The following is a 13,297-nucleotide window of genomic DNA, read 5'->3' as shown; positions in this document are numbered from 1 at the left end:
AGGCGGCGGTGTATATGTTTCCTAACTGTGGCTAAAGCTACTGCTAGGTAGTTTACTCTCCGATCGGAGGCTGTTTATTTTATACACAGTTAGAGAATGGTGAATTTACAATGATTAATAACAGCTATCTAACACTTAAATGCTGTTATTATTAAACTTACCTTTTATTATATCCTTAAGATTATGAGAATGCGGGAATTTTTCAGCTTGGTTCCTAAGGCAAAATCACACCGGAAGTAAAGATACCCAGTTTTGAGTTATGGCGGCCATTGTCTGACGTCACTGTGAAAAGGGTCTATTGCTGCTTCCGTTTGAGGAATCTCACCCTGGCACTCCTCCCGCCTCCATGTGATTGGCCAGCGTGACGTCGTGCGACCACACGTCGTACTGCCACTTGCGGAGGCCAATCACGCCGCAGAGGACGTTCCCGGAATGGACGCCGACGCGCATGTTGATGTCCACCCCGGTGGCGTCGCGGACCTTCCTGTGGACAGGGGGACAGAGCAGAAACAGACCTCTGTTTTCACCGGAGGGTGACATCCAAGGAGAGGACGAGTCGTGTGTTCGAGTCCTCTTCATGTTGCAACCACAGATTTCAGTGTATTTTGTTAGAGCTTTAGTGTTGAACGTCTCTCAGCGGTCCGCTCAGTTCGTCTTCTGAGACATCGAAGACGATATGGTCGGCCACCTAAACTGCCAGGATCGAATTAATTAGAGATAAACCAAGAGGATTATGGGAGTTCTGGAGTAGAGTTTAGATGGAACCTGAAAAATTCAACCCATTGGCATTGGCCGGTCGGTCCAGAATCGACTCCCAATCTCGCAATGTGATCAAACCCAACATTTTATTTTAACAAAGATTTTACCGCTTTCGGTTTCAGACCAACGCTTAAGCTAGCGGTGCAACTTCTCCCGTTTTCAGCTTTTGTTTAACGCCTCTCAGCTCCGTCTTGTTGCTTGTTGTAACCGCAGGGTGAGTCAGATGCAAATCATCTGGGATGTGATTGATAGGATCCAATCTCAAGTGGAGTAAGCACTGATTGGCTACGGCGTAACAAGAGCGACTAGCTTACAAGGATTCGACCTGCGTCTCGTAAAAACATCTCCAATCTTTTTCTGGCTGTTCTCCTCTTTTTGAGTCTGGAAAAAAGCCACAGGCTGTTCATTGTAGCTTCAATGTCCTCCATCGTTGCGTTGTGTTCCGCTTGTGTCACAAGTTTAGTTTATTTAAAGGGACAGCATGCGTAAGAATTAATAAAAGATGCTTTACGCCAGAATTAATTTAAGCTACTTTTCACCTGTAGATCGCATCTTCAGACTGTAGAAACGAGTTGCTATGACAACCCCACACACTGAAGTTGATAATCAATTGCAATGGAGAAACCTTTAAACCATGTAGATTATAGGTGACTCAGGTCGAATTGTATAGTGGAAAGGGGATTATTAGTTGTGTGCTTAAACATCCAGCAACAGCAACAATGGAATACAATCCACTTCACAGACCCCAATATTTTGGTCTGACAAAGTCCAGATACATTACAGTGAAGTGTGTGGCTGCAACAAAAAAGTTCAGTGTGTGAACGCTTTTGCAAGGTTTTGAAAGTACTTCTGATAAAAAAATAAAAAAACACATCAGAGGCCAAAGTAGACCGCAGTTTGAGTCCACAATCTAATTAAAATCAGTTGGACAATTAAAAAAAAAAAAAAAGCAACAGTGAAATCCACAAACTGCTTTGTAATTGCGAGGTGTAATTGCCGACTGTGATTAAAGGTCAGTGCTGGCGAGCCAAAAACATATCTGTCCGTGAAAATAATACGCATCTCTATGCATGAACGAGAGACGGAGAGCAATGAAACAGGAAACAACAAACACGTAAACCATGATGTGTAGTCATCTGCTTAAATTTTTACTGTTGGTTCTGAGGCTTATCCTGTTGTATTGTGTCTAAACAGAGCTGGAATTTAATCTGGCATTCCTTCTGCTCAATCTGTCTAACAGGCGCGTGTTTGTTTGTTTGTGTTTGTGGAGGAGGAGAAGAAGAAGAGTGAGGAGCGGGAGAGGGAAGGGGTGTCGGTGAGGTTGGTGGTAGTGGGGCGGGGGGTGGAATTGGTGTTTTACTTGATGGCCTCACACATATCCAGGCCCATCTTCACGCAGTTCCTGGCGTGGTTCGGCAGCGACTCCGGGAGTCCGGACACGCAGTAGTAGCAGTCGCCCAGGATCTTGATCCGCATGCACTCGTTTTCCTTCAAGAACGAGTCAAACAAACCACACCCGCACTGATGAGACGTCTTTATTAATGGCTAACATTTCCTCTTACTCCTCACTTCCACTCGACGCTCGCACTCTCGCAGTCAAATCCATCAAGCCTAAAAAAATCAGTCACCCACATGCACAACACATTAGCTCTTATTCCACATGTGGGATGAGTATCAGCTCACCACTGGAGCTTTTATTTAGTTTTATGTAACTGCAGCTTCAGGAGGAGACAGTAGCTGAACACAAAGCTCAGGAAGCCTGACTCAACTTGTAGCTGAGCACCATGAGATTGGCACTCACTGTGGGCATCCTGCACGCACACACTCTCCGAGTCCGCTCTCTGGGCTCGGAGAGCGGACCATAACAAGGCCCAAACGGCTTTTGGTCGGAAATAGAAATTGTCGCCTCGGCTGGTTTATAATTAGTCCAGTCAGAACGTAAGCTAATACGTTCTGAGTGGACCCGGTCGGTCCAGAATCGACTCCCAATCTCGCAATGTGAAAAGCTGTGACCCCTCCCCAGCCTGAAGAGGGTAAAACAGGGATACGGCGATTGAATAATGGGTTAAAACAGAGGTGTCCAAAGTCGGTCCTCGAGGGCCGGCATCCTGCATGTTTAATTCTCTCCCTGGTTTAACACACCTGCATCAAATGATGGCTCATTAGAGGCCTAAGCAGAACACTGACTTGCTGACGAGGTTGTTGCTACCACTAGGGAGAGAACTAAAACATGCAGGATGCCGGCCCTCGAGGACCGACTTTGGACACCACTGGGTTAAAAGAAACAAAAATCACTTGATTGAGCCTGAAACATCCATTATTTTAAAACGGCTATTCGGTGCAGGACTTCGAATCTACAGTCATGGTTCGCTACTTTTTTCATATATTAAAATTAAAAACATTTTTTTTTCTTATTTGTTTTTTTTGTATTAGTTTTTTTTTTATTTACGTGAACAAAGAAAGTTAAAATAACCCGACAATAATTCAACTTTATCAGCATGTTTTGGAATTACAAAAAGCAGCCGATACAGAACTGACTGGACATCTGGTTACCAGCTGTACCTGAATGCACCATGGAAGAACAACTGTTGGGAAAACTTGTGCTGCATTCGGATCTGGTTCAATGCAACAGGCAGCTGGATTTGGACTTCAGCCTGTTTTTCTCAGTACCAGTGGTGTTTACATTCTGCTTGTCATAGTTTGACATGAAAAATTTAGTAATTAAGAGCTACCTAATTCACATTAAAAAGCACTTTCTTTGCTGTAAATGAAAATTAAACTTTAATCTAAAATTTAATGATATGAAGTTGTTTTACCTTAGCAATCTGGTCAAATTTGCCAAACAGCTCATTCAGCATGTGAACAAGTTCACCAGGGGAGCAGTCACTGGCCAGCCGAGTGAAGCCCACAATGTCGGCGTAGAGTATGCTGCAGAAAGTAGAAACAAACACCACAGAGAGATGTTATTGAAACGCATTTTATGTGTTTTAGTTGCTTATTTTCAGAAATGGTCACTATTTGAGTTCATTCTTAGAGGATAAAAGACAATAAACCCAAAAAACCAGCATGTTTACACTTCTTGGTGAGATTTGAATAAAGATTCTCACTAAATTATATCCATCACTCTGCGTGATTTCTAGTAGAGTAACAAAGTAAAATGTTTCTGTTTGGCCCCAAAATTTAGAAGAAAAAATCTTAGCCATAGGGGAATGAGACAAACCAAAGAAGGAGGGGAACAGATCATCTAATGCACATATGTCAGAGTCAAGGCCCGCGGGCCACATCCGGCCCGCGAGAAGGTTTTTTGCGGCCCCTGGGATGATCTTGATTTATTATTAGAACCGGCCCGCAGACCGCAGCAAGCCGGCACCCCGTCTGAAAAAAAATATCTTCCTTATTTGAACTGTAAGTAGTTCTTTAAATGTTCTGTGAGATGATGTACTTACCCATGTATCCATAACAACCGGAACTTTCAATATCCACCAAGTTATTGCCGAAATATACCGTCTATTAAACGAGTGCCCCCCGGATTAATTACATTCTCTGCAGCTGCAGCTGCGAAGTTACCGTATTAACCCGATACTTGCTGGAAAGTGCAACGTCTCCCCTTTCAGAAACCGTTGGAATTTTTCCACTTAGCGCTACGTGTGGCGGAATTACGGTACTGCAAATTTAGATGTGTCGCCGGCGACACATCTAAATTTGCAGTACCGTAATTCGCCGGCGACACATCTAAATGCCTTGACTCTGACATATGTGGATTAATAGATTTTTGCACTTTATTTTATTGTATTTCAATCCAATTATATTTTAAAAATATTTCAGTTGTGTCTGTTGAAAATTAAAGATTACTGACAGAGCCATAAGAAAATATTGCTTTATTTATCTGATCATATTGGAATATATTTGTTAGGTTTTCAGTAGGTTCAATTAGGTTCACTAGACTATATGAGTCATTTAAAAAAATTTCAATGAACATTCGATCAGTCCGGCCCTCGGCTTGTAGCTAAATTTTTTATTTGGCCCTCCGTCCATTTGACTTTGACACCCCTGATCTAATGCCTCAAAATCAACCGATAGCTCTAGTGACTGGGGCTGCGGTTGTTTGTGAGCATAAAGTTTTTCTGACATTTTCCTATTTTTTCCTTTTGGTTTGTTTTTTCTTTTCATGTTTCCTCTGTTAGTATAAAATATCTGCTGATATCCACGGTCACTTCATCAAATCAAATCAACATTTGCACTACATTACGATTCATAAATAAATATTCCGCTTACCAAATATTTTTTGGTCTCATTTGTAGCGTAAATATCTTAGCACACTTTAAATAAGACAAAACTAACTTAAAAATAACTTTTTAGTAAGATATATTAACTTACTTAATATATCTATTGATAGAAAAAAGTATTTCAGCTATAACAATACATTTTTCTGCTGGTACTTTTTCCATGAACATTAAGGAATTATTAACTTACAAAAACTCTGTTGCCTATATTTAACTGAAAAGTTACTCATTAGTCAGTTTTGTCTTATTTCAATTAAACCAAGATATTTTAATTAGAAACTAGACCAAAGATACTTGGTAAGACGTTGTGTTTCTGCAGTGTGTGCATCACGCTGAGTCTTTAATCGCTGTATGTTTGTACTGTATTGTGTTGCTATGTGTTACTCTGACTCTTTTTCTGCTTCTCTTAGAAGACAGAAGGAAATGTGGGAACGTTTTATTGGCACCATTTCAGACCATTTTAGAGCAGCTCAGTCATCATCTGTAGCTTAAACCAGACGACACTCCATAAACCCAGCTTGTCGTCGAAAAAAGAAAAAGAATTTGAGCAGCATCACAAAAGAAAAAGCATTTTAGGCAGCATAGATCCCAGTAAAGCAACACAGACGTGTGTGCGTGTCCTTGAGTGTCTGTTCCTTGTTCTGAAAAGAAATTGGCCTCCTCTCCCCGCTGGACCATAGGAGAATTTGTTATTAGTGGAGGAATAATAGCGAGATCAACACGAGGACACTTCGCATTCACCCATAAGCCCAGCTGAGGCTGGAGTTGGACAGAAATACAACCTCTTGAGTAAAGCTCCGGGATGACGTATAAAAAAAAGAAAAAAAAAAAAAAGAACAGGTTTTCCAGGGACTGCTGCTCTCATCGTGAGCCAAGATCGGCAGCCTCTGTGCTGTGACGATAAACCTTTGCCGCACAGAGAGGGATGTCATTGAGCGGCGAGGACAAAAGCTCCTTTTCTGTTTGGTAAAGTGACCTTAGAGTAAAACGGGAGAACGGGACGGGTTAAATTTCAGCTGAACTTCACCATGGCAATGAAAAGAGGTGTGGTAAGAACACCAGAGGAGATGACCGGAAAGGAAAAGATAGGAGAGGAAGCATGAGTGAGGAAATGGAGGCCAAAAAAAAATTTTAAGACGTAGAAAAAGGCGAGAAATCTAAATTTAATAGCAGGTAGAGAGGAGTCGGACAAAAGGTGGCAAGAAAAGAGCAGTGATGATGATGATGGGTTGGAGGGAGGACAGGAAGGAGCAGGCGAGCCACCCAGATGAAAGCAGAGAATAATAACCTTTATTATGTGTGGAGGGAGGAAGCAGGAGCCGTACCTGACGTTGGTGTGCCGCTGAACGTAGAGGTTGTGGAAGTTGTTGGTGCTCTCGGTGCGACCGAAGTTTGGCCCCTGCAGCCGTTGGATGATTTCGGCTTTCATCACTCTGGCTATGTGCGCGGGCAGCAAGGACAGCAGTAGGCGCTCCTGGACAGGCAGAGACAGGACCAAACCGATCCGGATCACTCTTTTTGAATACGCACCATTACGTCAAAAGCATTCAGCTCTCGTCTCTCTCAAAGAGAAATTCGGTAGATTAAACTGGAACTGAGTGTGGAAAACCAAGAACAAGGCTTTTAAAGGCCAAGAATATAATTGAATTTTATTATTACAAAAATAATAAAAAATTCAGTATTTACTGAGGTCCAAACAGATTGCATCAGAGTGTCTGAAGAGTTTTCCTACACATGAAAAAATCTGTTACACCAGCGACACAATCAAGAATTTCTCATGTAGGCGGATGTTGTGTGAGAGGAGCACATACATTGATGAATTTGTTTAATGTGTTTTTCAGCTACATAGTGCCATTTTGTAGCATAAACAACCTTCAGTTGTCCTAAAAATACTACATATATCAGATATATGTAACAGTAAAAGAAATTTTACTTCCGGATTTAATGCCTTTAAATTGGGCCCCTGTCTCTTTAAACACTCCTACTCTTTCTACTGAGAAGAAGATCGTATAACGAGTTCAGCTGATGTGCAGATCCACCAGGTGTTTGCTAATTGCTGCTGGCTAGTCTGAAGGAGCTGAAAAGTGGAGGGCTGCTCTGTGAAGAGGAAGTTTGGAAACTGCAGCTCCAAGGAGATTAAACCCTTTAATCTCCATGGTTGCCATCTCAAACATTTATGGAATAATCGAAGCAACACTCCAGGTGTGTTTTTGATGTGGGAATAACATTGTAACATGATGTGAAGCCCAAAAAAGTTGACTTTGACATGATACTGCCCCTTTAAGTAGAAAATGATACGAGGTTTTCATCTGAAACTGTAGTTTTAAAAAACTTTTGTTTAGTGATTATCCATTTCATGCCTGAGTATTTTACATTTTGAGCTTTATAGATAATAAAATGCAGTCTAGAATAAAAATAACTGAACTATCTCATCTGTGACAGAAAATTATCTTTTGAATTGAACCGTTATGAAATCTTTGTAGCTAGAAATTAAACTAATCAAAGCTGCAGAAACGTTTACAGTTACTGGACATAGTCTGACCTTGTTATTGACATTTTGTAGATTTTTTTCAGACCCTAAAAAAAATTCACAAACACAAAAACGTTTTCACTTTAAAGGCTCTCCGACAGAAAAGCCAAATGACTGCAATGGTTTTTTTAATGATTTCAGAAGAAAAATCCACCACAGAGAGACTCAGTCGATACATTATTTCTGTTTCGCACTTCAGTTTCTAATTATTTAACCTCCTAAATATAGCTCCGTCATTAATTCTCTCTAACGATGGCTTATTGGGGTTAATTTATCAGGGAGAACTGGAGGCCGACGTCAGAAGAGCAATGACTGTTTTACCCCACACTCTGATTTTTTCATTATCTGCCGGTAATGAGGGTGAAAACCAAGAGAAACATATTTTTTTCCAGTTTAAATATTAATTCCTACTTCAATTAAATGCATCTTGACCTCTGCCTAAGGCGAGGAAAAAAAGCAGGGATGAAACAACGTGTGTAACTAAGTCAGTCACTGTGGCGGCGAACTAAACGCTCCTTCAGTATTTCCGCTGTTCTTCTGTGATTAACTTTTTATGCCAGACTCCTCATCTGCACCCTCGAAATTCACATTTCAAACAAAACACGCTTTTCTCCAGTCGCTGGCTATTCTAGTTTTTAACTCTCCGCTGCAGGTCTGACCATTTGTTCCTTTCTTCTTTTTTTTTTCTCCATCTCCTCAGAATTTGTAAGGCTGTTTAACGCCTTGGGTGCGTTAGCTTTGCGTGGAATGAGTCACAGATCAAGTTTAGTGAGGCTTAACAATGAAATCCAGGTGGCAGAGGCGTGTTTCAGTTGCCTCACAGCAGCGCCGTTCTTGGCTCGTGCTCCGATGTGTAGTTTGCATGTTCTCATTGCCCGCGTGGGTTTTCTCCAGGTACTCCTTCTTTCCACCCACACTCTGAAAATCTTTACCGCACCAGAAGCATGAATATGCAAACAGGTTGCCAGTGACTCACAGGAGGTAAAGTCCTTCTCACACTGATGAACGGATGAATACTTTTCTTAAAGCGCTGCAGATTGTCCACGCAATCAAACACAGACCTGCTTTAACGTAGGTCCTGCATAATAGTAGTAATAAAAAAAGAATAATTTATTGATTGATATTTTATTGTATTGATAGAAGAAACTTTTGTGAAATCATTTTAATTCTTATTTTGAGGGTTACACAAAATTAGATCAGCTGAGTCTTCAAATGTTTGGTGTTGGTAATTTAGGTAGAACATTTTCTTTTCTAAATACATACTTAAGTTTTTTCCCCAAACATTTACATTTTTGTCTGAACCACTTTTAAAAAACTTTTCAAATTTCAGGACACCTGGCACGAGTAATTACAGAAGGAAAGTTTATAATCTTATATAGTGAAATGATTTATTCTGTTCTCATTTTTTCTTTTCTGGCAAGTTACAAGTTCTTTGAGTTACCATTGTTTCTATCAGTTCTTTCGATCAGTTCATTTTTAGAACTTTGCAAATGTTTTCTCAACGCAGCACACAAGACATGTGAAAACAAACCAGCCCAATTCATTTCAACCAAATGGTCAGATTCACAAACACAAACTAAGCAGTCTTACTAAGGAAGCCCAGTTGGTTGCATCAAGCTGAAATTGTAGCCATTTACCTCAGCAGTAAGCATGTGGCGACAGTGGACTATGACTGCATCAATTCCACATTTATTGGTGTTTTTTTCCGTCACTATCCTAAGAATCGCAACACTTTGTTTTCCACTTCAGCGTATTTTGTTACAACAACAGTTATAACGAGGGATTTAGCCACGCTAGGCCAGAGGATTTTCATTTCAGCCTTTCCCTTCATAAACATATCTGTCTTTTTAAGAGGGGGATATGAGAATAAAGTATATTCACCAATTATTCTGGCAGCCTGTCAGGCAGAGCAAAGCTGTGTGAGTATAGAGTCAGGCAGCGTGACTGATTGGAAAATGGGAAGAAAGAAAGAAAGAAAGAAAGAAAGAAAGAAAGAAAGAAAGAAAGAAAGAAAGAAAGAAAGAAAGAAAGAAAGAAAGAAAGAAAGAAAGAAAGAAAGAAAGAAAGAAAGAAAGAAAGAAAGAAAGAAAGAAAGAAAGAACAGCTGAAGTTTAAAGAAATATCAAATTTGGATTTCTTGAAAGAAAAATATTTAGATAATTAGAAACATCTTTGGTGACACAAAACTGAATCCAGCAGTTAAGACTTTTGGCGTTGAAATAAGTGTTACGTGTTCCTTATTGGTTTGGTATTTCTAAAAATAACACAATAGTTACTGTATTACTGTATTATTCAAACTGTATAGTTACTGTACTATTCAAACATGAGAGCATATGAAACACTGTTATAGAAGTTCGTTATTTCAATTCTTCTCCAGACGCATCAGATGGAGGGGTTGTTTCAGATCAATTTTGGCGAGCGTGTGTGAGCGTGAGAGCATGTGTGCGTGACCACGCGCGCACGCTGCTGACCGAGCAGCTGCCTGCGCCGCGCACGCGCGCAAATCGCACGCAGTTATGTGACTCACAACTGCGGCTCACAGTGAAAGAGGGTCATTACATTGTTCACACACCACGGGCTCATTTCCTAAAACACAGCAGCAAATTAAGTCTGGAGAGGGGCTCGGTTTGAGGGGACGCGCTAAAAATAGAAAGGCGCACCATCCTCTCTTATTTACTTATTCAGCATCGAAGCAGTTTGAACGCGGCGCGCAGCAGGAGGGGGTATGGTAGCCTGAAGAGCTGTAGTGTTATTAATTGTGTGTTTGACTAATGAACTAATAAGATCTGCAGTCAGCTGCTGAATGAGATTTGGCTCTGTGAATGTCATGAACCGGCATTTGCATGTATCTGCGCTAATTTTAATATGCATACACTTCTTCCCACACGCAAACTACTGCAGAGAAACATATGCCAGAAATATGCCAAGGAAAAAAAAGTTAGTGATTTGCATCTTAGTGCGAGAAAGAGCCAACACAAGTATGCTATAATTGTAGGCATGCAGTACATTTGCTGGCAAAACAGAGAACAAAATAGCAGCAAGTAGCTGGCATGTTTAGTTTGATGCTACGAATATGATGCTGTCCTGAATTGATATAGGAAAATTGCTTATTTTGTCATTAGTAAGGGTTAGACAAAAAGAAAAAAAAAGGTCATCATAGTGAACCACCTCTGAGCAGACCATCAATTATTTGTGTAATATTATATGTCACTTCCCTGGTTGGGAAGAATGCCTAATGTCACGACAAAGACGTTAATGTCAAGCAAATGTCACAGCAAAATGCCACTTAAGACATGGCTGACCTACCAACTTCCCTTCTCTGACAAAACTTTGAAGTAGTGAGAATTGGCAAGTAACCAGAATGCGATTAAATTTTAATTTGGCTCTTTATAGTGTAGGGAAAATAGGAAACAATAAGACTGGAAAAACCCTGTAGAGTTATCTGCTTTGGATATGGGAAGGACTGTAGGGTTGTGCTTTGCGCTTCGTGAGTTACTGTGAAAACTATTAGCTGTGAAATCAGATAGTTCTCAACTTACAATTAAACTTGGCTAATCTTATTTAGCTAGCCAGCTAACAGCTAGTGCACTGTTGTCATCTTGTGTTTGTCTCAGAATTTGGGTGTAGTAACTATAACACAACTTATTGAGCTTGTTGAGCTTTCTAGCTGTGTATGATAAAACTAGTGGGATTTGCTAACTGTTGTGCTAATAAAAGGTGATAATTTACCTTCAAATGTTTGAGTTCAAACACAAGCAAAAGGAAAAACATGTTCACGATGCTTAGTTATAATTTCCACTGGCTTCATAAGGTACAAACTATCAGCTACGCTAAAATAGTTTACACTTAAAATTTTTGTTTTCCATGCTAGGCGGCCATTTTGAGAATGGGACTCTGGTCTGAACTCAGAATGATGAGTTCAGGTGTTCCTGTTGCATTTTCACCTGGGAACCTGGAAAATCTGACTTCCACAAATGGAGTTCAGTGTTACACCCACTATAGTGTTGGTTTTTCTGCTGAATAAAGTCTGTCCTGTCAGTGACTACTTTCTGATTTAATACCTTCTAACATTTAAGCTCAAATTTCACAATGTGTACAGTTCCTGTTGTAAGGTGAACATTTTTCAGAGAGGCCGTTATTAAGTCCATGCTTTTCCACTGCATTAATCCGATAAAAACAAATGAAAAAAACAACCAGAAATTAACTCCAGTACATGTAAAACTATATTTAACATTTAACAAAAAGCTGAGAGTTCTGTCATATTTAGTCGCTACAGCAAATAATAAGCATTTGCACCAGATTTTAAACATTCTTCCACAACAATCCTTTCTTTGAAACTCTAGATTTTGGACTTTGTACCTGTTGATGCTTCTCAAACTCCAGTTTGATGGGAGACTTGATGCAGTTGCAGGTGTCCTGATAGGTCTGCCTGAGCGCCAGGTCCATGAGGTGCTTGTGATACGCCCCGGCCAGGTTTCCACAGGTGAAGATGATCACATTGGCCAGGATCTGCCGCACACACACACGCACACACACGCCGCATATACATCAACTCAGCAGCCATAAAAGATTGTCCGCACACGGTCCGCGTCGCGTTTATGCCCGTGCCTGAAATGTTCCCCTGTGTTCTGCCGTCCACTTAGGGTGTATTATTACCTCATAAAAGCAGGAGAGCACACACTTTTGTGTTAGCTCTCCGTCATTATCCAAACCTCAAGCCTTTTAAAAAGAGGATCCATGGATCAATAGATTATCCTTGTTGCTGTGTCCAAGCGTAATGATCGTTCCTGAGTGTGTTTTATGGCAGATGCAGACGTTCAGCGTCTACAAGACGGAGAAGAGCCACCGTGATTAGAGTGCTATCAGTGTGTTTACTGTGAGGCTTGACTGCAGAGCGTCTGAGCGTGTGTGAGCGGGTACCAGCTTCAGAGACGCGTGCGCTGCACAATCACATTACCCTTATGAGTTGCTGTTTTTTTATTCAGGCTTGGAGATGTTATTGCTCTTGGAGATTACTTTACGTCTGAATTTGCTGTGTCATGATGGGCCAGCTACTTCATAACCTGGACTTTGTCTAAAGTCCTCTGTGTGTCATCGTTTCTAGTTATGCAGAGGGTACGCTCAGCAGCGATGTTTAGAGAAGGTAATGGAGCGGCCGCACAATCATCCAGCGGTTCAAAAGACCCAAATGGCGAGCTCACAACACAGTCACCTCACGTCTGCGGGCGAGGCAGAAAGTTCTTTAAAACGTCCATTTCCTCCATACGGTTGGCCCGCGCGCTCGAAGGCTCGAGGATGGACGAGTATCGGTCTCACCTGCCACACCAGAGGTTCCAGTTCTGTAGCAGTGGAGGTCAGGCAGACGCTGAGGGTGACGGTGTGTGAAAGGCAGGTGATACCGCTGGCGATGACGGCCCATTTCATGGAGAAGGGCAGCATGGTGTAGACCACAAACACAATGAACAGAAAGAACGACACCTGCAGATAGAAAGTGACAGAAAGTATAAGAGAACCAGGTGAAAAATGAGGAGTTCTGGTGATTAGGCGCCAACTTTCAGCTGATGCTTTAAATATTTTTATACTCCGAGGTAGGCCCGTCGCAATAAATCAATTAGTTGCATGATGGATTAAAGCAAGCTCAGCTATTTCCATTTGCATGATTTATTGTTTTTCTCTTTTCTGTCTTTGTTTCTAACAAAAATCGGATGACTAAAGTATTCTATCT

At 41.1% G+C, this 13,297-nt stretch overlaps 1 protein-coding gene across 1 annotated transcript in view; it reads right to left on the bottom strand.

The window, feature by feature from the left end:
* adcy2b (adenylate cyclase 2b (brain)) overlaps window positions 1-13,297 on the bottom strand; it is a 69,659-nt gene that overhangs the window by 34,844 nt on the left and 21,518 nt on the right. Inside the window, exons 3-8 of the mRNA XM_088010104.1 lie at window positions 12,889-13,050; window positions 11,932-12,081; window positions 6,368-6,516; window positions 3,576-3,687; window positions 2,120-2,247; window positions 326-484 (exon numbers count right to left, since the gene is read on the bottom strand). Coding sequence (XP_087866230.1) covers window positions 326-484; window positions 2,120-2,247; window positions 3,576-3,687; window positions 6,368-6,516; window positions 11,932-12,081; window positions 12,889-13,050 — 860 coding nt within the window. The remainder of the gene's footprint in view (window positions 1-325; window positions 485-2,119; window positions 2,248-3,575; window positions 3,688-6,367; window positions 6,517-11,931; window positions 12,082-12,888; window positions 13,051-13,297) is intronic.

This window comes from Poecilia mexicana, unplaced genomic scaffold, assembly GCF_051168715.1.
Source record: "Poecilia mexicana isolate PSO_F unplaced genomic scaffold, ASM5116871v1 scaffold_11, whole genome shotgun sequence".
Lineage (NCBI taxonomy): Eukaryota > Metazoa > Chordata > Actinopteri > Cyprinodontiformes > Poeciliidae > Poecilia > Poecilia mexicana.
This window is presented reverse-complemented; position numbering and strand designations above follow the sequence as displayed.